Source organism: Rhinopithecus bieti, unplaced genomic scaffold (genome assembly GCF_001698545.2).
Source record: "Rhinopithecus bieti isolate Rb0 unplaced genomic scaffold, ASM169854v2 scaffold_76, whole genome shotgun sequence".
Lineage (NCBI taxonomy): Eukaryota > Metazoa > Chordata > Mammalia > Primates > Cercopithecidae > Rhinopithecus > Rhinopithecus bieti.
In genome coordinates, this window is record NW_016803343.1 from 1,768,414 (window position 1) to 1,794,368 (window position 25,955).

The following is a 25,955-nucleotide window of genomic DNA, read 5'->3' on the forward strand; positions in this document are numbered from 1 at the left end:
AAAAAAAAAAAAAAAAAAAAAAAATCTAAACTCAAGTAAACAACTGTAAGTAAATTAAATGTAATTACAGTCTGGATCCTAAAGTCATCAATTTTTCATTGAAGTTCATAATGTTCAACCTATGTCTTTCAAGTAGCCAAATTAAGAATAAGTATCAAAGACAGAGAATTTTTACCAGTCTTCAATAAATTAACTATATTTCCATTTTTCCAAAGAAATTTTCCAAATATTATTTTCAACATGTGAAATACATTTACTGAGTACTGCTACTATGTATCTGCCATTTTGTATTATTACATTTTAAGAAAACGCACATTAGAAAAGTTTAACATCTGGAATGAACATGTGTGATTTCTCTACCTAAATAATAGTATTATCTCATTCACCTTTAAGGCTGATACTTTAACAAATCAGTTTCCTACCAACTTTCTTTACTGAATCAAGTCCTAGAAACCCACTCCGCAAGACAAAAACAAGTAACAAAGACTATGTTCGTCTCTCCTTTATGTGTGAGCATGTCCTAAGCAGTAAGACTAACAATGGTCTTGGTATCTTGGTATGATGAGAAAAACTACGTCCAAATACAGACAGCTGAAAACTTCAGACTGGCCAAAAGAATCAAACTTAAAACTTTTTAAAAAGTAGAATAAATAATCCACGTATATCTTTTACATAAATAAAATACTAAATTAGGCTTAGCATGGTAGCACACGCCTGTAATCCTACCACTTGGGAGGCTGAGGTGGGCGACTGCTTGAGCCCAAGAGTTCAAGACTCACTTGGGCACCATGGCAAAACCTCATCTCTAAAATAAATACAAAAATTAGCCCAGCATGGTGGCACATGCCTATGATCCCAGCTACTTGAGAAGCTGAGGCAAGGAAGATCCCTTGAGCCCAGGAGGTCAAGGCTGTAGTGAGCCATGATGGCACCACTGTACTCCAGCCTGGGTGACAGTAAGATCCTGTCTCAAAAAAATAAAATTTGGAAAAAAAAAAAAAACCTAAAAAGTTGTACATGAGTGTCTTACCTCAGATAATTTTTATTCTCTTTTTTAATCCAATTTATCTCAAGGCGCTTATCCCAACATTTTAATATAATATATAGATACATAACCATAATGCCTGACAATCCGCCATATGACTAGAAAAGGAAAGGCATATGCCACAAGAACAAAAACTTGTCAATTCCTATTTTAACAATGAATACTAAACCAGAAAATCTCACAGTTCAAAAACAGGTTTTTAAAATTTCAAATATGCTAAATGCAAGGAAGAAACCTTATAAAAAACGTTATCAGGGCTGGGCGTGGTGGCTCAAGCCTGTAATCCCAGCACTTTGGGAGGCTGAGGCAGGTGGATCACCTGAGGTCAGGAGTTAGAGACCAGCCTGACCAACATGGAGAAAACCTGTCTCTACTAAAAATACAAAATTAGCCAGGTGTGGTGGCACATGCCTGTAATCCCAGCTACTTAGTAGGCTGAGGCAGGAGAACCACTTGAACCCAGGAGGCGGAGGTTGCGCTGAGCCGAGATGGTGCCATTGCACTACAGCCTGGACAACAATAGTGAAACTCCATCTCCCCCCGACAAAAAAAAAACAAAAAACAAAAACGGTTATCAGCTTAGATGTCAGGCTTACCTCTGCTATTTTGCACAATCCCAGAAAAATTTTAAAAAAAAGTGTTTATTGACCAAAAAATTACATTTCATAACTAAGGCGATCAGATATGAAGCAACCTAAAAGGATTCCCCACCCCCACACCCCCCATATAAGGGAAAAATAATGCAGGGAAGCAGATGTAAAAAAACATAATTCAAAAATGTCAAAGTAAGCCTGCGCAGTGTCTCACGTCTATAATGTCAGCACTTTGGGAGGCCAAAGCAGGTCTCCACCTCTACTAAAAATAAAAAAAATTAGCTGAGCATGGTGGCGTGCGCCTGTTAATTCCAGCTACTTGGGGGCCGAGGCACGAGAATCACTTAAACTCGGGAGGTGGAGGTTGCAGTGAACCAAGATTATGCCACTGCACTCCAGCCTGAGCAACTTAGTGAGACACCATCTCAAAAAATAAAAAATAAAAAATGAAATTGCCTGAGAAAAAAAAACATAAAAAGATAAAAACTCAGATCCGGGCACGGTGGCTCACACCTGTAATCCCAGCACTTTGGGAGGCCAAGGTGGGAGGATCACCTGAGGTACAGAGTTCGAGATCAGCCTGACCAACATGGAGAACTCCCGTCGCTACCAAAAATACAAAACCAGCCAAGTGTAATGGCGCACGCCTGTAATCCTAGCTACTAGGGAGGCTGAGGCAGGAGAATCGCTTGAACCCAGCAGGCAGAGGTTGTGGTGAGCCGAGATCGTGCCACTGCACTCCCAAAAAAAGCAAAACTCTGTCTCAAAAATAAAAATAAAGATAAAACTCAGCCACAAAATGCAAGGATTTCCTACCCCAAAAACTACACAAACAAAAAAATAGACAATTTACAGAACAAGGGGTTAAGAGCCAATAAACTAATTTAAGTGATGTTCCCATATTATGATTAAGGAAATGAGAATTCAGGAGACATCAGCTTCCATCCACCAAGTTTACAAAACTGTACATATGAACAATATAATACAGTCACTCAATGTTTCATATGAAAAAGATACCTCCAGGGTTAATAAAATTATAAAGTGGTAATTCCAAAGACATTTTTGGAGGATGAAACGGTACATTTTAATACTTTTAAAAATGTTATCATGCCTTTTGATTCTGCAATTTAACCTCATAGGAACTATAATACTACCAGATTTGCATAAGAATATTAACTTCAATTCTCGCATTGTTTTCTTTAGCTAACAGCAAAACATTTGGTAATTTCAGTGTCTTTTAATTTGATATATCCACACCAAATAATTTTGAGGTGGTTACAAAAAATGAGGTAAATTTAAATGAGAAGACAAGAAAATGTTTGCTGTCCTAATTAAGTGAATACAAAAGTCAAAAATATATAACTTAATCCCAATTTTTTTTCAACTTAAGTGTGTCCTTTATACATGCAAACAAAAAAACTCACAAGAGAATCAACTCTGATAAATGAGATTTAAGTTGGGGTGGGTGGACAGGTACACCTACATTAAGATGGAAGGTTCATTTTGTACTTTATGTAATTTTTTACCATTTCATTTTTTACATTAAGCTTTATTACTTTAAATTTAAAGGAGGGGAGGCGGCTTTCGAAACATTACCTGGGAAAGCACTAACTCAGAGTTTCTAAACACTCTAGGTGGTAAATGTATAAATCCTTAATAAACGTGACAAAAAAACGAATCCATGGGTGCAAGTTTTCCTTTTTTATAGGTAATTTCCCTTTTCCTATACGAATTTCAAATTCAGAATGAAAAAAAAAAAACACATCTTAATTTCCAGATGACTTACAAAACTAGAGAGCAAATGATCAGAGCGTGAATCATATAACATTACGTGAAATTAAAAACAAAAAAAAAAAACTAGATTCAATTTCCTTTTTTTTTTTGTTTTTTTGAGACGGGAGTCTCGCTCATGGCCACGGATGCAGTTGGCCAGAATCGCAGCTTCACTGCAAGCGCCGCTCCCGGTTTACGCCATTCCCTCCTCAGCCTCTCCGAGGAGCTGGAACTAAAGTGCGCCCGCCCAGGTCGCCCGCTAGTGTTTGGTATTTTTAGAGAGACGGGTTGTCACGTGTTACCAAGGATGGTCTCGATCTCCGACCTTCGTGATCCCCATGTTCAGCTCGCCCTCCAAAATGCTGAGTTACAGGCTTGAGCCACCGCTGCCCAGCCCTAGTTCAATTTCTAAATCACTCAATGTCTACATCAATGTCTTCCTCACAGAGGCGGAGGCAGACCACAGGGGTGAGCCAGACACTGTTCACAACAGGGCAGGACGCTCCTGGACAGGAATGGAAAAAGTACACTGTAACAACATCCTGAGCACCCCACCAAGAGTAGTTTTCCCTTTAATCTGAGACTCCATGCTACCAATTTTAAGTGTCTAAACAACAAAAAAGTATAAGAAGCATTACTTTCAAAACTGACTGCCACACATTTCTAATTCTAGAACATGTCCAAACCTACATCATTCCCTTCTGGGCCTAACTTTTGCTTACTCAAAATCCAAAAAACACTATACCAGAAATTTCGAAAAATGAAAACGAATCAAGCCTCTTTATTCTCACAGAAAACTATTAGAAAAAGATACAACATTGAGAAAAACATTTTCAATAAAATCTAAAGTCCAAATGAACATAGTAATCTGCAGCATCACCGCCATATATAGCACCCACCAAGGACCCCACTTTACACTTCTTGATTTGCAGCAGTCATTTCACCACTTTGTTTCCTGGTGTCTCCCCCCGATTCCACCAGTAACATTTTCCTCAAGAACTCTAATACACACAGATAGTTACAGGTATCCTTACAAAAAGTTATTTCTTAACTTATTGCCATTCTGCCTGGATTTTAATTATTTGCACTAAGTTCACTGTGTACTATTTTGCTTTTACTAAAGCAAAGTATAAATTATGTCAGGGTGCCATGAGCCAAGTCCCTCATGAATAAGTAAAGCACTCACTTTACTCACTCTTTTATCTTTGACTTCCACCAAAGTGGGTACGCTAAGTTAAGGTTGTCAGGGATTGAAGTGCTGCAATTTTTGACTTCCTAGCTTATTATCTGTATTAATGAGAGCTCAAAGAAAATTTATCATTAAAAAATCAGGCCATGTGTGGTGACTCACACCTGTAATCCCAGAACTTTGAGAGGCCGAGGTGGGTGATCACCTGAGGTCAGGAGTTCAAGACCAGCCTGGCCAACAAGGTGAAACCCTGTCTCTACTACAAGTAAAAAAAATTAGCTGGGCATGGTGGTGGGTACCTGTAATCCCAGATACTCAGAAGAACTGAGGCAGAAGAATTGCTTGAACATGGGAAGCGGAGGTTGGAGTGAGCTGAGATCGTTCCATTGAACTCCGGCTTGGGCAACAGAGTGAGACTCCATCTCAAACAATAAAATAAAACTGGCAGATAACTAAATCACTTGCAAAGTGCTTAGTACAGAATATGTACATTTAAAATGTTTGTAAATGGCTAGGCACAGTACCTCACACCTGTAATCCCAGCACTTTGGGGGGACAAAGCGGGCAGATCACCTGAGGTCAGGAGTTCGAGAACCAGTCTGCCCAACATTGTGAAACCCCGTCTCTACTAACAATACAAAACTTAGCCAGGCATGGTGATGCACGCCTGTAGTTCCAGCTATTCAGGAGGCTGAGGCAGATGAATCGCTTGAACCTGGCAGGCAGAGGTTGCAGTGAGCCAAGATCGCAACATTGCACTGCAGCCTGGAAGACAATAGGGAAACTCCATCTCAAAAAAATAAATAAAATAAAATGTTTGCAGGGCTGGGGGTGGTGGCTCACGCCTGTAATCCCATCATTTTGGGATGCTGAGACAAGCCTGAAAGAACATGGACAACATGAACAGTGTTTGATTCATCTGTGAACTGTGATTTTCTTTCCCTCCATTTTTTTTTTTTTTTTTTTGCTTTTCTGTAGTTTTAAATTTTTCCTCAGACATTTCTAGAATATTCTAGAAGGCAGAAAGCTAGTTACAATATTTCACAGTTACATATTAACTCTGTTAATGATCACTATAGTAAAAGAATAACTATCAACACCTCATAAAGACACCCAGGCAAGTCGTAAGACAAATTATTCAAAGTAATTAGTAAAAAGAAGGAAAAGGGTAACACCATAGTGCACAGAGTTCTATGCTAGGTTCTTTTAAAAATGCAAATACCCTATCATCCATGACTTCCAAATTATAATGATAAATTTAAAGTCTACACAGCTAAAAATGGGACAGGTGAGACCGATTCTAGCTCCAAAACTCAAGCACTGCTAATACACAGCCATTACCACCAATAGAAAGAATAAAGGAATCAGATTTATCCTCCATCAACTAAGCTAATTTTCCTAAAAGAGTATTTATTTAAATCAAAAAATAGACACCACAAGAAAACAAACTTAAAAACACATACCTCTACTTCATCTCCTTCACTAATTTCTTTTTTTATATCAGGTGGTGGTGGTAATCTGACTTCATTAAATGGAACCTGGCGTTCTGGTTGCCAACTGAAGGATTAGAAAAGGTGTATTAACAATTTAAAAAATACACAGTCTACACCTGGTGCTGCATATTTTTTCAAGTTAGTTTATCATTTAGCTTTCCCTAAAGAGAAGAAAAACAATTCATACTATTAATAATTTCCCAAGTAATTAGTTACTGAAGTAGAAGAGATTTTGTATGACTCTTAATGAAGTTCATAATTAACAAAATTGTTAACAATTGTACATTACCTCCCAAAGTACTCATCCTAAGAGCAGTACACACATTCTCCCAAATTACTCATCGTAAGAGCAGTACATACATTATTCTGCAAATGAAATAAGCTAAGTTCACAGTGATGACTAACTTTGATTCAAAATGTCGAATCGACACAGCTGCCCAATAAATAGTAGTGATACCAACTTATTTCAAATAGTTTCACAACTACATGACCTATCAATAAAGGAAACACAATTTCATAGATTAGAAAACAATATAAACTGTTTAACTCTTTTTAGTATACATGTTCACAGAAATACAGAAAATTATCAGCAATTATTTTGAACAGCTGAATTACAGAAGATTTCGTTTTCTCATTCCATTTATCTTTCCTACAGTGGATACATACATTATATATAATTAGAACCTACAAAAAGCTTACTTTTAACTGTGTAGCAAATATTAATGTATTAAACCAATTTAGTAGTTAACTGACATTTTTTATGTTGTATTTTAAAAGCTGAAATTATAAAGTAAAAAATTATTCCCTACTCTAATTTTTTATAGGTCATTTATATGTCTGAGAAGTATACTATCACATAAAATGTCCCTCAAGTTTCCATCTGCCTAGGCTGGGCAAAGTAGCAGCTGACAAGTAAAAGATTTGGGGATGCTTTCTTTTAACCATTACTGTCCAAATGGCAGCTGCTCAAAGATAGAAATCATCTCAACACTTGTTTCTACATGAAGCAGCTGTTAGGCAATGATCTTTTCAGGCAATTCCAGAAACAGCTTAAAAGTGGAAGCTGAACAGTTTTTTTCTGACCATCAATTAAACAGTGCTCTTGGAGACAGAGTTTCCCTCTTGTCACCCAGGCTGGAGTGCAATGGTGCAGTCTTAGCTCACTCACTACAACCTCCACCTCCCGGGTTCAAGCGATTCTACTGCCTCAGCCTCCTAAGTAGCTGGAATTACAAGCACCCGCCACCATGCCCAGCTAATTTTTTTGTATTTTTTAGTAGAGACGAGGTTTCACCATGCTAGCCAGGCTGTCTCAAACTCCCGACCTCAGGTGATCTGCCCACCTCGGCCTCCCGAAGTGCTGGGATTACAGGCATGAGCCACCACACCCAGCCCAGTGCTCTTTTATAGCCCTTTCTAACCAAGCTCAGTATGCTGTCTTTCCCATTTTTAGACTACATACCCCTCAGGCAATTAAAGATGGCTTAACACTTATTTTGATGACCAGTAGTCAACTGGAAGACCTTCTACAACATCATTTGAAAATTCTGGGCTTTTAAGTATTAAGCATATTATCATCTAATTTGTGCCATCTATTTCTGGAAAACTGATTCATATCTATACATGTTCTGGCAAAGAAGAGCGTTACGAAAAAAGTGAGAATTATGGACAGAAAAACAGATAAACAGTTATCAAAGCTAGACTTATGACCAAACAACCAAACCTCCCCACCCCCCAGAAGCAAACAGTTTGACACTGCCATCTCTACTATTAAGGCCTTCGTCAACAAAAATAACTTACTTATTTTCAAAAACAACTGTAAGGGAGTCTTCATGAACATCTTTGATAAATCCCTGCAAGACATAAAAACATTATAAAAGTATATCAATATTAAAGCACTTCATAACTCTAAAAGGCTGTATTAGAGATACAAAGATAATAGAGAGTACTGAAAGAACACAGGTTTGGAATTAGGCAGATGTTGAGTTTGATTTCCATCTCTACCATTTACGAGACACATGATCTTTTAAGTTACTTAATCTCTCTGAACCTCATTTTTCACCTGGTGTCATCTACCTGGGAATTAGCAAAGTAAATGTACATCCCTGGAACATCTCAGGTATTAGTTCAGCAAGGCAGTTATTTAGTATTGTGACTAAGAGTTCAGTATTTACTACTGTGACAAAGAGTTCAAGCTCTAGAGTACTGGTTGCCAGGATTCATACCCAAACTCTATCACTTGTATATTCTTGAATACAGTTTTGAACTAATGAAATTAATCACAGTATCATCCACCTAATGAAAAATCATGAGAACTAAATGAAGTAATGTTTAGCACAGTACCTGGCACAAAGTAAGAACTCAATTTTGTTATAAATGTTATCAGTATTATAGTCCACCTTCAGTAAAATGTACGACTACATTTTGAATACTATCTTTGCCATTAACTTAATCTTATTTTTTCTACATACTTCTCTTTCCCTTCCCTTAAAATTGGGCTATAGTGAGTACACTGATCACAACTATGTTGGAATGAATACAGATTCTCAGTAACAACTGGTGGTCATTTTTCAGGCTTAAAATTAATATTAAAATTAGCCTTCTTACTCTATCTTCCTTTGATTAATACAGCTGGAAGAAACCATAAGATCTGACATACTGAAGAAAGAGCAAAGGACTTGGGTGTAGAATTACTGTTGCTGAAATCCTCATTCCACCACTCTGTAACCACAGGCAAGCAGTCCTTGGCACTTATATAATTACAATGAACATTAAATGACTTTATATTACTATGAATCAGAACCGCAAATTACTGAATGTTAGTCAAATGCTTATACGTACTTTCAACCATGGGGTACGTAGGAAATACTTTTCTAAAACATCTTTATCACATGACTCCATAATGTCCACAGCAAACTAGCTATATAAACACATGTATAATACCTCGTCAAAGCAAGGCAAAAACAAACACATCTGTTTATCTCACTCCTTCCCAAAAGCCCATTAAGTAACACTAAAGAGATTTGAAGGAATAAACCCAAAAAAAGAGAATGAAGGGAAAAGGCAAACTTACAACAACAACAAAAAATGTTTTGTTCTTTTTTGTTTTTGTTTTTGAAACTTACAAAGTAGATGGAAGAGGGGTAACAGTAATAAAAAACAAAGCAAGCCCGGGAGCCCAGCACTTTGGAAGACCAAGAAAGGCAGACAGCTTGAGCCCAGGAGTTTGAGACCATCCTAGGCAAGAGTGAAATCCCATCTCTATCAAAAATACAAAAAACTTAGGCGGGCCTGGTGGCGTGTGTGGTCCCAGCTACGTGGAAGGCTGAGGCGGGAGGATCACTTGAGCCTGGGAGGCAGAGGTTACAGTGAGCCATGATCATGCTGCTGTGCCATGACGATGCTGCTGCACTCCAGCCTGGGTGACAGATTACGGGCTTATCAGAAAACAAAAAAAAACAAAAACAAAAAAAAAAGAAACAAACAAACAAAAAAAAACAATATTTAAGGGGATACTCTGTGTCAGACATTTTTCTAAGCAAATTAAGACTATAAAATATAAACTGGCAGTGGGAATGGTTCACTCCTCTTCTCCAGCTCCAACTGCCTGTTGTTTCATTTATTTGTGCGCTATTGGACATTTCTATACAAACATCCTCACTGGGGCCTAAAACCAAGGATACCCTTCTCTTGAAGATTGCTATGGTAGGCCCAGTGTAGTGACTCACGCCTGTAATGCCAGCACTTTGGGAGGCCGGAGCAGGCAGATCACCTGAGGTCAGGAGTTCGAGACCAGCCCGGCCAACATGGTGAAACCCCATCTCTTCTAAAAATACAAAAATTAGCCAGATGTGATAGCAGACACCTTTAATCCCAGCTACTCAGGAGGCCGAGGCAGGAGAATCACTTGAACCCAGGAGGCAGAGGTTGCAGTGAGCCGAGGTTACACCACTGCACTCCAGCCTGGGTGACAAGAGCAAAACTCCATCTCAAAGAAGGGGAAAAAAAAAAAAAGACTGCTATAGTAGCTCCTGCCTTGCAATTCTGGAGATGTTTATTAATTAATCCTCCCTAAATTTAAATATTAAGAGTTGCCACTCTAGTTCAGGCTTTGATTATCTGACCACGCTAATAATGACTTTCTGGACAGTTTCTAGTAGGGCACATTCACTTTTTGTTTTTTTGGTTTTTTTGACGCAGAGTCTCACTCTGTTGCCCAGGCTGGAGTGCAGTGGTGCAATCTTGGCTCAAGGCAACCTCCACCTCCCTGGCTCAAGCGATCCTCCTGCTTCAGCCTCCCCAGTAGCTGGGACTACACCACCACACCTGGCTAATTTTTTTGTATTTTTAGTAGAGACAGAGTTTTGCCATGTGGGCCAGGTTGGTCTCGAACTCCTAACCTCAGGTGATCCACTCACCTCGGCCTCCCAAAGTGCTGGGATTATAGGCGTGGGCCACCACACCTGGCCCACATTCACTTTCAACAATCACTTTGGTCCACGCATTCACAGTTATATTACCAGCAAATATAACTGTATTATACCCTTGCCATTTTTTAACAAATTTCAGAAACCGAGAATTTCCATGTTTATGAATATTAGTAAAGCATCTCTCCCATCAGAAGACAGCCATATTTTCAACTTCCACTAACATGTTCTAGTTCAACAAACTCTCACAAACTTTGAAAAGTCTCACAAATTAATCTTCCTAGTTTCTGTATAATTCATAGTGGATTAGTTCAAATCAGAACTCTAAATCACTAGAAAATTTCACTCTTTCCTCACCTTTATAATAATCTTTCTCACTCTCCTTTGTAATAAAAACCTTATTTTCTATCTAAAAATCACTTCTACCTTTCCCACAAACACTTCCACCATAAACATCAGTACCAACTTTGAGTGCACATTTTTCACAAACTTTAAAACACAGCTCTGCACTTTTTTTTTTCTGAGATGGAGTCTCACTCTGTCACCAGGCTGGAGTGCAGTGGCACAATTTCAGCTCACTGCAACCTCCAACTCCCTGGTTCAAGTGATTATCCTGCCTCAGCCTCCCAAGTAGCTGGGATTACAGGCACATGCCACCATGCCCAGCTAATTTTTGTATTTTTAGCGGAGACTGGGTTTCACCATGTTGGCCAAGATGGTCACCATCTCCTGACCTCATGATCCGCCCACCTTGGCTTCCCAAAGTGCTGGGATTACAGGCGTAAGCCACCACACCCCAGCCCTTGAGCATCTACTCATTGCTAGTATCATTCTGCCATAAGATTTACTAGATTAAGGCCTGACGCCTAGTCCTTAAAATTTATTTGGACTGCAGTGAACAACTTCTAACATCCTAGTCCATAAAATCTAATCCCCAAGTCCTAAATTCTAGACAAACGTGTTTCTAATGGCCAGATTTCTCTAAAATTTAGTCCACCTGATAGGACACAGTCAATACTTTTAAACGTATTTTTGTACTCCCCAAGCCACCAGAATGATGCTAGGTCTCCCCGCCTGCTCAAGAGACCCAAATTGACAGGGCTGGGTCTTTGCCAAAATCTGATACTCAGGAGACACCAGTAACAGCCACATTTGTCTGCACATGGCAGGGGGCTTTATGCCTTTAAGTCTCCATAATTTCTGTTCTCAATCCCCAATCTTTGGGGATTTTGACTGTCTCTCTTCCTATTCACACCCACCTGGCTCAGGCCCCGTATTTCTCAGAAGAAAGCCTTTGATATTTCTTTTTCTTCTTTCCATACATACGCAGACACGGAAGATTTCAAGGCATCCTTATTAAAAGGTCACTTGTCTTGTTCACTCACACAGTCCAACAATGTTTACATTTGAAACTCTTAACTATAAGATAATCATGAATAACTAGGCAATATAACACATCTGAAGTGTATTCAAAATCTTAAAACATTCACAGCTTGCTATGGATAAGCGGGAAAAAAAATCTTAAAATGCCCACATAACTCTGACAAAACAACAAATAGGCAACATGTAATAAAAAACCAGAAATACCATAAATTAGGCCAGGCGCGGTGGCTCACACCTGTAATCTCAGCACTCTGGGAGGCCAAAGCGGGCGGATCACCTGAGGTCAGGAGTTCGAGACCAGCCTGACCAACATGGAGAAACCTCATCTCTACTAAAAATACAAAATTAGCCGGGTGTGGTGGCGCATGACTGTGATCTCAGCTAGTTGGGAGGCTGAGGCAGGAGAATCGCTTGAACCCGGGAGGCAGAGGTTGCAGTGAGCCAAGATAGCATCACTGCACTCCAGCCTGGGCAACAAGAACGAAACTCCATCTCAAAAACAAACAAAAAATGCCATAAATTAAGTGTAAAATGAAGGTAGGGATGGAAGGAGTAGAAGGAATCCTTGAGCAGTGAAAAAGCACTATCCGAAGAACTAATTTCAAAAGCAATCTAGTATAAAACAATTTTTTTAAAAAAGGTTCTAGTCAAAGATCCACTTAAGCAGCAAGTTAACTAACAATCCACTAGCTTTCTACATGTAAACAGGCAGCTGTAAAATAAAAATTTTATACAAAAAAATTCTACTTACAGCAACAACCAAAAAATAAATCCTACAAGTGTCCTCAACAACAAAAATATGCAAAGAAGCTATTTACAAAAATGTCTGAAGCTCTAATAAATATAAATACAAAATTTAGCAAAATGTAAAACACCATCATGTTCTTAGGGACCTTGATATTACAAAAATTTCAATATGCCCCTAAAATAAACCTACAATTTTAATGGGATCCCACTGAAATATTAAGAGTGTGTATGTGGTTGGGCCCGGGAGGGGGGGATAACCTAATAAAATAAGCCTATCTCAAAAAATTTTTAAAAAGACAGCATTCCAAAAGGAAACTTCTAAAATGGGGTGGGGATGGGGGGCTGGGATGGGAGGGAACAATAACACTCTATACTTACCAAACCTTAGAGATTATTTTAAAACTACAATAATGAAGATGGAAAAGATATTTTAAAGGAAAAGAACACAGATTCCAAAAGTAGGCCTAAAGTCATTCAGGAATTTACAAATGGGAAAGGAATGGACTCTTTTTAAAATGGTACTGAAACATTTAAATAATTCTTGGGGAAAACAAAAATGGATGTCTTCCCCAGAAAAAAAAAAAAAAAAATTCAATAGATAAAACATTCAAACTTCAAAAAAAATCAATAACAATTCCAGGAGAAAGCAGGAATCAATTATCTATAACCTTGCAGTAAGGAAGGCCTTTCTAATCAAAAAACAAAACCCAAAAGCCACGAAGTTTGATAAAAGTATACTACCAAGAAGCTAAAATATAAAAGCATCACATACAAAGGAGAAAAGGGTGGTGAAACAGCATACAACAGGGTTAAATCCCCAATCCAAATATTCTTAAGCAACTAAGTAAGAACAAGCTGATAGAAAAGGTATCGATGGACATGAACTAGATGAACAATTCACAGGGAAAAATGTAATTTTAATAATACACAAATCTCCTTTAAAGTGTTAAACATTTGCTACCATTTGTTCTGAACTTTTTCTCTTCAGTTTGTCTTGTAGATTCTACCTTACTGTAAAGATCTACTCACTGTTTTTTAGATGGGTGCTTAAATGGCCTGTGGAAAGAAAAACGTACACAGGATATCTGCTTACTTAACGGAATATAGCTGAAAAACAAAGTTTCTCAACTTGACAGGAGCGGTTGTGGAAAAAAAAATCCTATAGGCTAAACAGAAAGAAACATGGTATGAATATATTTCAGGAGTTAAAAGATTAATATTACAAATATAGCAAAAAATCTAAACAGATGTATTATGGACCCCTGACTGTTGAAAAGTCACCTACTGACACTGTATGAGGACAGACAAAATATCATTTATAAACCACTCATTTTATAAGGGCACTCATTTTAAAGAAAGGAAAGTTGAAACAATACACATCTTATATAGCCCCAAAGTTTCACTCCCTAGGTTAAAAATACAAATTTAAAACCTCATCTGTCTTGGGCTCTTTTCACTAAATTACTATGAACCAAACGATGAAATCCTTTTGCCAGTTCACATAGTTTTAAACTCTACAAGATTGAGTCTGGTAGTAAGGTTAATCAGGGGAACTAAGGCACCTATCATAAAAAGATATTTAAGGCAAGGTTCCCAAAGTATCAAAAACTAACTCACAACTGGTAAGGCAATTATCTTGTCCAAACCCTAGATTCGAGCTGAAAGAAAATTTTAATGTTTAAAATACCGATCAATAGATCAGGTACCCTGATTGAGTTATGGCTTAGAAATCTGTAGAGATGTCCCTTCAGGAACTTTCCTAATAAACCCATTAAGAATATACCGTCCTAGTCTAGAAAAATCACTTTGACTGGAAAATAACTACAATTACAAATTCATCTATTACTTTAGATTTAAGACCCACTAATGCCTTCCTACCCCTGCAATTTATTACAACACTAAATTTACATTCCTTATAAAGGAGTAAACAGAAACCTTATAAAGGAGTAAATGGAAACGTTAAAACCTTAATATTTGGCAGACTACCAAATGTAATCAGAAAGAGCGCAGCCTGAATCCGAAGTTTTAAAATGGAAGTGCAGAACCAAAAAATCCAAGATTTACACCCTAAAAGTGTAACTCTCGTATTTCAAAATTCTTCTTAGAAGAGTTTTCTGATTGCAAAACAAACTGCCTTTTTTCTTTTTTAATGACAACAAAAGAACAGCCAGCCAAAAACAAACAAACAAAAAAAACCATACAGTACAATCCTCCTAAATAGAGGTTAGTAACTATCCTTGGCTTAACCCAACTTTTTAATGACTCCAATCTCAAGATTCCAGCCTATTAAAATTTTCATGGTAAATTCCTGTCAGGAAGGAATCACACCTCTAGTTCACATTTATTCTCTTAAGTAAGCAAAAGAAAGTATCAGACTCACATTACTGCTTCCCTCAAACTTGATCAAGTATTCTTACATAGTTTGTCACTCCAGCTTTAAGACTACTGTTTTCTTTTAATTCTCAGGAATCGCTGGCATGAAATTTAAACATTTTATTTTTCTCTCTAGATTTGGCACAACAGTCAGAAGTAACTTTACATTTTTTATGCCTTCTCAAATGTGTTAAAAAAAGAAAAAAGTGGCCGGGCGCAGTGGCTCAACCCTGTAATCCCAGCACTTTGGGAGGCCGAGACGGGCGGATCACGAGGTCAGGAGATCGAGACCATCCTGGCTAACACTGTGAAACCCCGTCTCTACTAAAAAATACAAAAAACTAGCCGGGCGAGGTGGCAGGCACCTGTAGTCCCAGCTATTCGGGAGGCTGAGGCAGGAGAATGGCGTAAACCCGGGAGGCGGAGCTTGCAGTGAGCTGAGATCCGGCCACTGCACTCCAGTCCGGGCGACAGAGCGAGACTCTGTCTCAAAAAAAAAAAAAGAAAAGAAAAAAGTGCAGTTCATGGCTTAATTCCTGATGCAAACTTGTGGTAAAGTACTTACTATATTTCTAAAGATAAACTGATTAAAATAAATCCTTCTTTATCAGAGACACTGAGCTGTTCGTTAGATGGTGAAGGGTCTTTCCTCTGACTAGGTTAACTCTCCACCTGCCCCAACTACATCAGTTAAATATTACTGCTGTGGATAAATTTGATTACAAAATATACAGCCCATGAGAAAAAGTTACTAATGTAATTCAAGCAAAATTCAGCACCTCGTTTCCCGCCCCCCCCCCAAGAACTGCCACAATGGATTTTATTATCACTTGTTATCCCTTGATCAATTATCAGTTTATTTATTGATTCATACTCTGGCCCCAGTCTACCTTTCCAGCCCATCAATTTGACTGATCTAACATCTCTGAAATCAGGATGCTTCTTAAAATGGATGGCATCTTGGAATAGCTGATAGACACATGTCAAATGACACATGTCAGTCAGAATATAAATGTCACTCTTTATACTCAAACTTGGTTTGCCTGCGATTTTCTGTGGCACCTGATGGTAACCCCTTAGCATTTCACTCAGCAAACCAACAATGAACCACTGTAGGAATGATTGTGGTTTCTTATCAGAATGTTTGTCTGTTGACACCTTCTGAAAAAATCTAGAAAGCACCAGGATCAAAGCTCACAAAATGAGTAAAAATTATTGGAAGAAAATCCTGGAGACAACAGAGAAGAGCACTTTTTTTTTTTTTGAGACGGAGTCTCGCTCTGTCGCCCAGGCTGGAGTGCAGTGGCCTGATCTCGGTTCACTGCAACCTCCACCTCCCAGTTCAAGCGATTCTTCTGCCTCAGCCTCAGCCTCCCGAGTAGCTGGGACTAGAGGCACGTGCCACCACGCCCAGCTAATTTTTTTATTTTTAGTAGAGATAGGGTTTCACCACATTAGCCAGGCTGGTCTCGAACTCCTGACCTCGTGATCCACCCACCTCGGCCCCCAAAGTGCTGGGATTACAGGTGTGAGCCACCATGCCCAGCCAGGAGAGCACTTTTAAAGTACGCTGACAACACCAATACTCTCCATGGCACTGAGGAAGATATTTTGAGAAGAAACGCAGATATCTGAATACGAATATATTTTAATGAATTTCTTTTGCTTTAACTTCCCATTTCATGTATGGGACTGTTTGAAGGATATCTTTCAATAACTACGTAAGAATATTAAAAAACAAAGATAACCATTGTTCAGATTAATTGGCACATTTCTTCTTTCTTCATGGTACAGCGCCTCTGACAACTGATGCTGTTTTATGTATAATGAAATTGCATTGAGGCCAGGCAGGTGGCTCACGCCTGTAATCCCAGCACTTTGGGAGGCTGAGGCAGGTAGATCACCTGAGGTCAGGAGTTTGAGACCAACCTGGCCAACATGGTGAAACCCCATCTCTACTAAAAGTACAAAAATTAGTTGATCTTCCACTGATTTCCCAAATCTACATATGGAAAAACAATCTATTCTGTTGATTCGAAACCCAACTTCCAACTATTCAGACATCTCCACCCATAGTTTACTGACCCCTAAAATCAACACGTCCAGTCCTGCTCTGCACCCTACACTGCATGATCCATTTAACAGGATTTTCAAAATGAAAGAGAAAACAACATAGCAAACAATCTTTTTTAACCAGAATTCTACGAGAGTACAGCCCAATGCAGTAAGGCATCCACTGTGTGTAATGAATTAACTTCTCTCACATACATCTAGAATGGTACTACTACCTATGTGCCATCACCGGTAGAACTGAGAAACTGTGTTTTTGTGCTTTATAGTTCAGATAAGAAATTCAGGCTGAAGGTTGGGCATGATAGCTCACACCTGTAATCCCAGCACTTTGGGAGGTCGAGGCAGGCAGATCACCTGAGGTCAGGAGTTCGAGGCCAACATGGCAAAACCCTATCTCTACTAAAAATACAAAAATTAGCTGAGCGTGGTGGTACACACCTGTAGTCCCAGCTACCTGGGAGCCTGAGGCAGGAGAATCGCTTGAACCCGAGAGGCAGAGGTTTCAGTGAGCCAAGACCCCGCCACTGTACTCCAGCCTGGAGGACAGAGCAAGACTCTGAAAAAAAAAGAAACTCAAGCTGCAAAAATCTGACTTCTTGCCTCCCAGATCTGGGTGATCATCATTATCTAGGCAACTTTAAAGTTCTCAAGGATGCCCAAGGGTCTGTAATCCCAACCTACTCAGGGGACTGAGGCGGGAAGATCACTTGAGCCTAGTAGTTCGAGGCCAGCATGGGCAACATAGGGAGACAGATCGACAGACCGGGTACCCCAAAACAACAATTTCTCTATTTGCAAAACAAAAGAGGTGAAGATTCTTAAAATGGGGTACTCCCTGACACTCAAAGATGTGCTAGGAGTACTTAAAGCTACTCCCTCCCCACAACTACCATGGTAAATCTTCCTGGAGCTTTTATGACAAGTAATTTAAAGGATTCATAATAAAGTTCTGGACTGTCTACATAGTTAACAGATTATATAAAGGGCTCCCTATCAGGGCAAGGTTTAAAAAAAAAAAAAAAAAAAAGCCTCACTAAATGAAGGCACTACAATACAGTGGTTTCCCTGTAAGGTCTCAGATCCCACTACTTACTGTGTCCCAGGTATAAAAAGAGAGGATCCAAGACAGTAATGTAAGGAAAATAAGATCCCTAACTGGCCTTATTTGCCAAAAAGCAAATCCCAATGTTCCCTTCTCAAGATCTCTGTATGGTATTCCCAGAACACTCCAGACTCTTTGGAGTAATTCTTAGGAGGGTCTATCAATCTGGAATGGGATCCAGCACTCCAGGATGCTGAGTAGCATCCTCTCATCCCAATCCTAGACGTAAGGGAGATTCGGCTAAGGAGAGAAAGTACCTAACTCCCACACAAGCAAGAAAAACAACTTTCAAACAGAGATGATTAATACATGGCACTAGCATAACTGCCTATCCATATAAACATGCAAAAATATTAACGTACTATTTAAATGTAAAAATAAAACTCCAAAATAACCTAAGAAATTATATGTATAATCTGGGCACAGACTGTCTTAACCAGGACTGGAAACCCAGTCCTTAATGGAAAAAAAAAATTATGTTAAAAACTACAAGTTCACTATGACCAGCAACACAAGAAAAGAAGTCAAAAGGACGGGGAGGGAGGAACAGTGTGGCTCACGCCTGTAATCCCAGAACTTTGGGAGGCCGAGGCAGGAAGATCACTTGAGTCTAGGAGTTGGAGGCCAGGCTGGGCAACATAACAAGACCCCATCTCTACAGAAAACTTTTTCAAAAAATTAGCTGGGCATAGTGGCACATGTCTGTAGTCTCAGATACTATGGAGGCTGAGGCAGAAGGCCCGCTTGAACCTGGGACATCAAGACTGCAACGAGCCATGATCCCATCACTGCACTGCAGCCTGGGTGACACAGTATTATTTATTTTGAGATCCTATCTCAAAATTAATAATTTAAATAAATAGGTGAGAGAGGGGATACTCTTACATTAGATCACTCTTAATATCCATAATACAAAAAGATTTCCAAAACTGACAAAAGACATCCCAACGGAAAAATGGGCAAGACAGGCAATTCTTTTTTTTTTTTTTTTTTTTTGAGGCGGAGTCTCACTCTGTCGCCCAGGCTAGAGTGCAGTGGCACGGCGATCTCGGCTCACTGCAAGCTCCGCCTCCCGGGTTCGTGCCATTCTCCTGCCTCAGCCTCCCAAGTAGCTGGGATTTTTTGTATTTTTAGTAGAGATGGGGTTTCACCATGTTAGCCAGGATGGAAGACAGGCAATTCTTAGAAAAACAAAATCAAATGGCAAATAAAGGCAAGTCTTAAAAGAACAAGTTCAAATGGCAAACAAACATTAAAATTCACAACCGGGATCCAGTTCCAAAGAGATATCCCTTTGCATCCAACAGACTGGCAAAAATTAAAGATCATTAAACCAATTTCTGGCAGAGATACAAAGAAAAAGAGTTGCCATTTATTATTGATAGAGAAAACAGGAAGCATCAGAAGCCTTTTTGGAAAGTAACCTTTTAACATTTACTAGTTTTTTGTTTTTTTAAAGGTTCCCTTTCACCCAAGCTATCCCATTCTTTGATATCTATCCAATGGAAATAGTTATGTGGAGCGACAAAAAACCAAAAACAAAGTACATGTCTATTAACTGGGGAATGGCTGAATTTAAGATATTCTTATGATTATATAACCTTAAAAAATAAATCACACTCCGCATGAAAATAGTTGAGATGTGGATGATCCTATTTTTATACAGTAATACTGGAAAAACCCTACATTTTAATACAGTAATACTGAAAAACCCTACATTTGTAACTGAATGCGTACCTATACACAATTCTACGAGCATGGTGAAATATATGGAACCATGTATACTTGCTACAAACAAGGGTTACCTAATATGGAGGCGGAGGTGAGAGACCCAGGTGGTGAAGAGCAACCAAGGGAAAAAAAATAAGAACACAATAGACTAAGTTTTTATATCATACTTATGTGTATAAAATTATATACATGTATATGCAAACGTATACTTTTAAGAGTCAGAATATACCTTATTGTCAGCCAACACATTTTCAGTACAGCACATATGTGCATCACCACTCCCCACTTCTAACTTTTCCTTCTCTAGGGATCTCAAATCTACATTTTGTGTAATAAACTTGTAAGATGCTTACAACACCTACAAGATCTAAGTTGTAATTTGATTCCAACAAGTACCAGTCAAGGCTGTTACTATAATCAAAAAAGTCTTAACTTCAAATAATATATTTTTTAAAAAGATCTACGCAACTGAATCTACAAAATAAAATTATTTTAAATCACTAGATACTTGTTCCTCAAATTTAAAAAGTCTGCAAATTTACCAATTACATTATACATTAATTATTGCATCACTATGGAGCAAGTTTGTTTTTTTAATTTCCTTTTTTGAGATGGAGTTTCACTCTGTTGCCCAGGCTGGAGTGCAGTGGCGCGATCTCAGCTCGCTGCAACCTCCGCACACACCGCCACCCTAGGTTCAAGGGATTCTCCTGCCTCAGCCTCCAGAGTAGCTGAGATTACAGGCACCAGCCACCATGCCCCACTAATTTTTGTGTTTTTAGTGGAGATGGTTTCACCATGTTGGCCAGGCTGGTCTCGAACTCCTGACCTCAAGTGATCCACCCGCCTCACCTCCCAAAGTGCTGGGATTACAGGCAAGAGCCACCACACCCAGCCAATTATGGAGTAAGCTCTAATAAGAAAAAAAAATTATTCAAGGCAAGCATTCAGCATTCATTAGTATTGAGCACGTAACTGTTCTGAATTTGGGGGAAAAAAAAAGGACAACTGAGGATGTGAAGATTTCTTTAAGAATACACAAGTGTCTACTACTACTGCTTACCTACCAGTAATGTTCTCAGCTTGTCAGGTTCACCAATTTGTATGTAACATCTAACAGTTCTCTTTGAAATGGAACGAGTTAATGGTTCCAAATGGCCACCCAAAACTATTCTGGGCCGGGTATGGTGGCTCATACTTGTAATCCTAGCATTTTGGGAGGCTGAGGCAGGCAGATCACCTGAGATCAGGAGCTCAAGGTCAGCCTAGTCAACATGGCAAATCCCCATCTCTACTAAAAACACAAAATTAGCCAGGCCTGGTGGTACATGGCTGTAATCTCAGCTATGATAATTACTGAGGCACGAGAATCGCTTGAACCTAAGAGGCAGAGTGCCACTGCACTCCAACCTGAGCGACAGAGCTAGACTCAAAAAAAAAAAAATTCTGACTTTTTTGTTGCAGAGTTTAAGTTCTATACTGTTCCCTCTATGTATGCATCAAGTTTTGTGACAGTATCTGAACTTGACCAAGATCAAAACATAACTTCTTTAAAAAAATCATTTAAGTTCAGTTTGAACCAAAATCAGAAATGATGAAGTTAGCAGTTACTAAGATTACACATCATTCAACAAATATATACCGAGGGCTTACTATGAACTAAGTACATGTATCAACAAAATTTAAGATTTGAAAATAACCTGAAAACTGTAAAACAAAAGGTTATATGAAAAGGGAACCAAAAACAGCCATCTATGATTAATTATGTAGATTAAGAAAGGAATTCAGGAGCCTCTGAGGCTCCTGATCCTGAAGAAATCTCAACACGAGAGCGCATCCCTTTGCCAACAATAATAAACTTCACCAGCTATTTTACTAACGGAGACCTCTGTTCATCCTCCCAAAATAGCAAGAAAAACGGTGAAGATAGAGAATGGCAGACAAGTTAAATACACTGATAGCATAAACTATCTTGATTAAAAGAAGGAGGTAGTGGCTCATGCCTGTAATCCCAGCACTTTGGAAGGCTGAGGCAGGAGGATCACAAGGTCAGGAGTTTGGGACCAGCCTGGCCAATATGGTGAAACCCCATCTCTACTAAAAATACAAAAATCAGCTGGGTGTGGTGGTGGGCACCTTTAGTCCCAGCTATTCAAGGAGGCTGAGGTGGGAGAATTGCTTGAACCTGGGAGGCAGAGGTTGCAGTGAGCTGAGATCGTGCCACTGCACTCCAGTCTGGGCAACAGAGCAAGACTCCATCTCAAAATAAAATGCATGAAAAGAAATAGGTAATATTAATTTCAATATTATTTAACCTAATATACCTAAAATATTACCCAACATGTAATCAATGTAAAAAATTATTGGCCCGGCACAGTGGCTCACGCCTGTAATCCCAGCACTTTGGGAGGCTGAGGCAGGTGGATCATTTGAGGTCAGGAGTTCAAAACCAGCCTGGCCAACATGGTGAAAACCCGTCTCTACTAAAAATACAAAAATTGCCTGGGCGTGGTGGCACACAGCTGTAATCGCAGCTACTCAGGAGGCTGAGGCATGAGAATCACTTGAACCTGGGAGGCGGAAGTTGCAATGACCTGAGATAGTGCCACTGCACTCCAGCCTGGGCAACAGAGAGAGACTCTGGCTCAAAAAAAAAACTCCTGAGGTGTTTCACATTCTTAATGCTAAGGCTTTGAAACCCAATTTGTACTTTACATTTAAAGCATATCTCAATTCAGACTAGTACATTTCAGCTCTGTGGCTGGTGGCTACCATATTAGAAAGAGCAGATTTGTCTGAAGCAAAGGCATAGCTCAAATCATTTCTCTGAGAACCTCCCAATTTATTCCTCACAATTCTCCTCAATTAGTAATAATTCAAAATTAGTAATAATGTGGTGAAACATATTTATACTTTAAAAAATACTGTATCATAATGGTTAAAGAAATTTGTTCTATGGAGTCAAACTTCATAGTCTGAATCTTGAATCAGCATCTAATTTTACAGACCTGGATTCACTTAGCCTCAGTATTCTCAAATGGTGGCGTTATCTACTTCACTGTGGTTGACAGGATTAAATGGGAAATTCGGGTAAGGTACCTAGGAAGTCTGGTAAGTAGTCCGAGTACTCAATGAAAATTAGTTACACTTGCTAAAGGTAGACGGGACTGCCATTAACAGAAACTAGCAAAGATTTCACAACTTATAAATAGGTAAAAGGAAATACAAATGCTTCACACTGCATATGAGAAAACCAAGGTGTTTACCTGGATGATCCTGCCAGTTAAAAGCTATTACAAGAATTAGGGATCAATCATGGAGTGAATGCATATTGCTCTTCCCACTACAAAAAAGTTAATTTGACAATCTTAACACTGTGATAGAGAACTTACTCAGAGTTACAATCCAGCAAAGTGTCTGCCCTTTTCCTCCTAATGAAAATGTAAGCTCCCTATCCTAAAACTTACTCTGAAAACTCCCTAATGCTGGCCAGACTTGGTGGTTCATGCCTGTAATCCCAGCACTCTGGGAAGCCCAGACGGGAGTATTGCTTGAGACCAGGAATTTGAGACCAACCTGATCAAAATAGCGAGACCCCATCTCTACTAAAAAATAAAAATTAAAAAACCAACCTCACAGAGTCCTTGGGAGAAGAAAACCAGGAAATATAGAAGCTTAATACATAATCTAGTAAAGAACAGGCTCTCATCTTAAACTATTATCTTACAGAAGGCACACAAATACCTGACATAGAAAATACACAGGTACATAAAAGTAAAAATATGGAAAATTTCTGGAATTATTTAAAGCCAGGAACTTGACAATATATCTCCAGATAGATAGGATGTGCTTCATTGGAGATTATTCCTGGTTTCTTAGGAATACTACTACTCTGATTGTGTCTACTCATTGGCTGTCAGAACCTTAGGCTGGACCTAAATAGATTGATTTCATTTCTAACCATCCCATTCTGCATGTAATCATAATTCTATCAAGTCATCTTTGATTACTGGACCTAATAAATTTTTTTTCCTTCAAAAAAAAAAAAAGATAAGATGTGCTTTTCTGCTTTCGTATTTTCGTAATTATGTGTTGCTCTTTTAATACAAAATACAAAACTTTACAAGAAAATATGCATTTAAATTGCCTTTTTTTTTTTGGAGACAGAGTCTCACTCTGTCACCTAGGCTGGAGTGCAATGGCGTGCTCTCAGCTCACTGCAACCTCTGCCGCCCAGGTTCAAGCGATTCTCCCGCCTCAGTCTCCCAAGTAGCTAGGACTACAGGTGTGTGCCACCACACACGGCTAATTTTCGTATTTTTTAGCAGAAACGGGGTTTCTCTATGTTAGTCAGGCTGGTCTCGAACTCCTGACCTCGTGATCCACCCACCTCGGTCCCACAAAGTGCTGGGATTACAGGCGTGAGTCACTGGCCTAAGTTGACTTTTTAATAACTGTGATCATCATCAGCAAGATAGAGTAGAAAATCCCAGCCTTCCTTCCCCTGCATGTTTTGCAACTATCTGTGAATGAAAATAAAAGTTGCTGTGATCATTTATTTTGACTTTCAGATAAATCTTCATTCCTTAGCATTTTAATGAAAATTATCTTCTTACATATGCAAAACAACCATTTTGAAGTATCTGGAACTATGTATTTTTAAATTAACAGGGTGCCCTAATATTAAGACAATTAGTTTTTTCAATTACAAATCTCCACAATGAAACCAACTAACAAGATTCTGTACTAACCTTGAAAAGTCAGTATACTCTCTGAACACAACTTCTTTACTATAATTCTATTGGTCATCACCATTATTAATATACCTACTGTATAATTTAGATTACATTTGAATTTCAATTAATATTAAATCAAGCTAAATAGGGAATTACAGACATATTATAGTACTTTGAGATTTGTTTTGTAGTCAGTTACATAGTTAAAGCAGACAGAGCTCTAAAAGTAATTTACTCTGGCCAGGCGCGGTGGCTCACGCCTGTATTCCCAGCACCTTGGGAGGCCGAGGTGGACGGATCACGAGGTCAGGAGATCGAGACCATCCTGGCCAACATGGTGAAACCCCGTCTCTACTAAAAATACAAAAAATTAGTTGGGCGTGGTGGCGCATGCCTGTAATACCAGCTAGCTATTTAGGAGGCTGAGGCAGGAGAATCACTTGAATCAGTGAGTCAGAGGTTGCAGCAAGCCTAGATTGAGCCACTGCACTCCAACCTGGCGACAGAGCAAGACGCTGTCTCAAGAAAAAAAAAAAAAAAAGAACTCTACCTTCTGTAGAAAGTGATTGAAATCTTAAGAGATTACAGGTTCCCTTGGAACACCATGGAAATTTTCCTATGAGCCAGAAACTGAGTGACTTACTTTCAACTTCTATTTAAAATTATACTCAGGGTTGAGCGCGGTGGCTCACACCTGTAATCCCAGCACTTCGGGAGGCCAAGGAGGGCGGATAACTTGAGGTCAGGAGTTTGGGGCCAGCCTGGCCAACACAGAAAAACCCCGTCTCTACTAAAATTACAAAAATTAGCCATCCGTGGTAGCGCATGCCGGTAGTCCCAGCTACTCGGGAGGCTGAGGCAGGAGAATCACTTGAACCTGGGAGGTGGAGGTTGCAGTGAGCCGAGATCGTACCACTCCACTCCCACCTGGGCAAAAGAGCAAGATTCTGTCTCAAAAAATAAAAATAAAATAAAATTATACTCAGCCCAAGGTCATACAAATTGCAATGCTATTACAAAGATTAATATATATTTATACAACAGTTAAAAAGCACTTTAGGCCGGGCGCGGTGGCTCAAGCCTGTAATCCCAGCACTTTGGGAGGCCGAGACGGGCGGATCACGAGGTCAGGAGATCGAGACCATCCTGGCTAACACGGTGAAACCCCGTCTCTACTAAAAAAAAAATATATACAAAAAATTAGCCGGGCGAGATGGCGGGCGCCTGTAGTCCCAGCTACTCGGGAGGCTGAGGCGAGAGAATGGCATAAACCCGGGAGGCGGAGCTTGC

General features: G+C 39.2%; 1 protein-coding gene across 3 annotated transcripts in view; it reads right to left on the minus strand.

Annotated features, from left to right (window-relative positions):
• FXR1 (FMR1 autosomal homolog 1) overlaps positions 1-25,955 on the minus strand; it is a 64,162-nt gene that overhangs the window by 34,181 nt on the left and 4,026 nt on the right. For all 3 annotated transcript variants that reach the window (XM_017877024.1, XM_017877017.1, XM_017877034.1), the window contains exons 2-3: positions 7,894-7,946; positions 6,064-6,157 (exon numbers count right to left, since the gene is read on the minus strand). In XM_017877024.1, the coding sequence (XP_017732513.1) occupies positions 6,064-6,157; positions 7,894-7,946 (147 nt within the window). The remainder of the gene's footprint in view (positions 1-6,063; positions 6,158-7,893; positions 7,947-25,955) is intronic.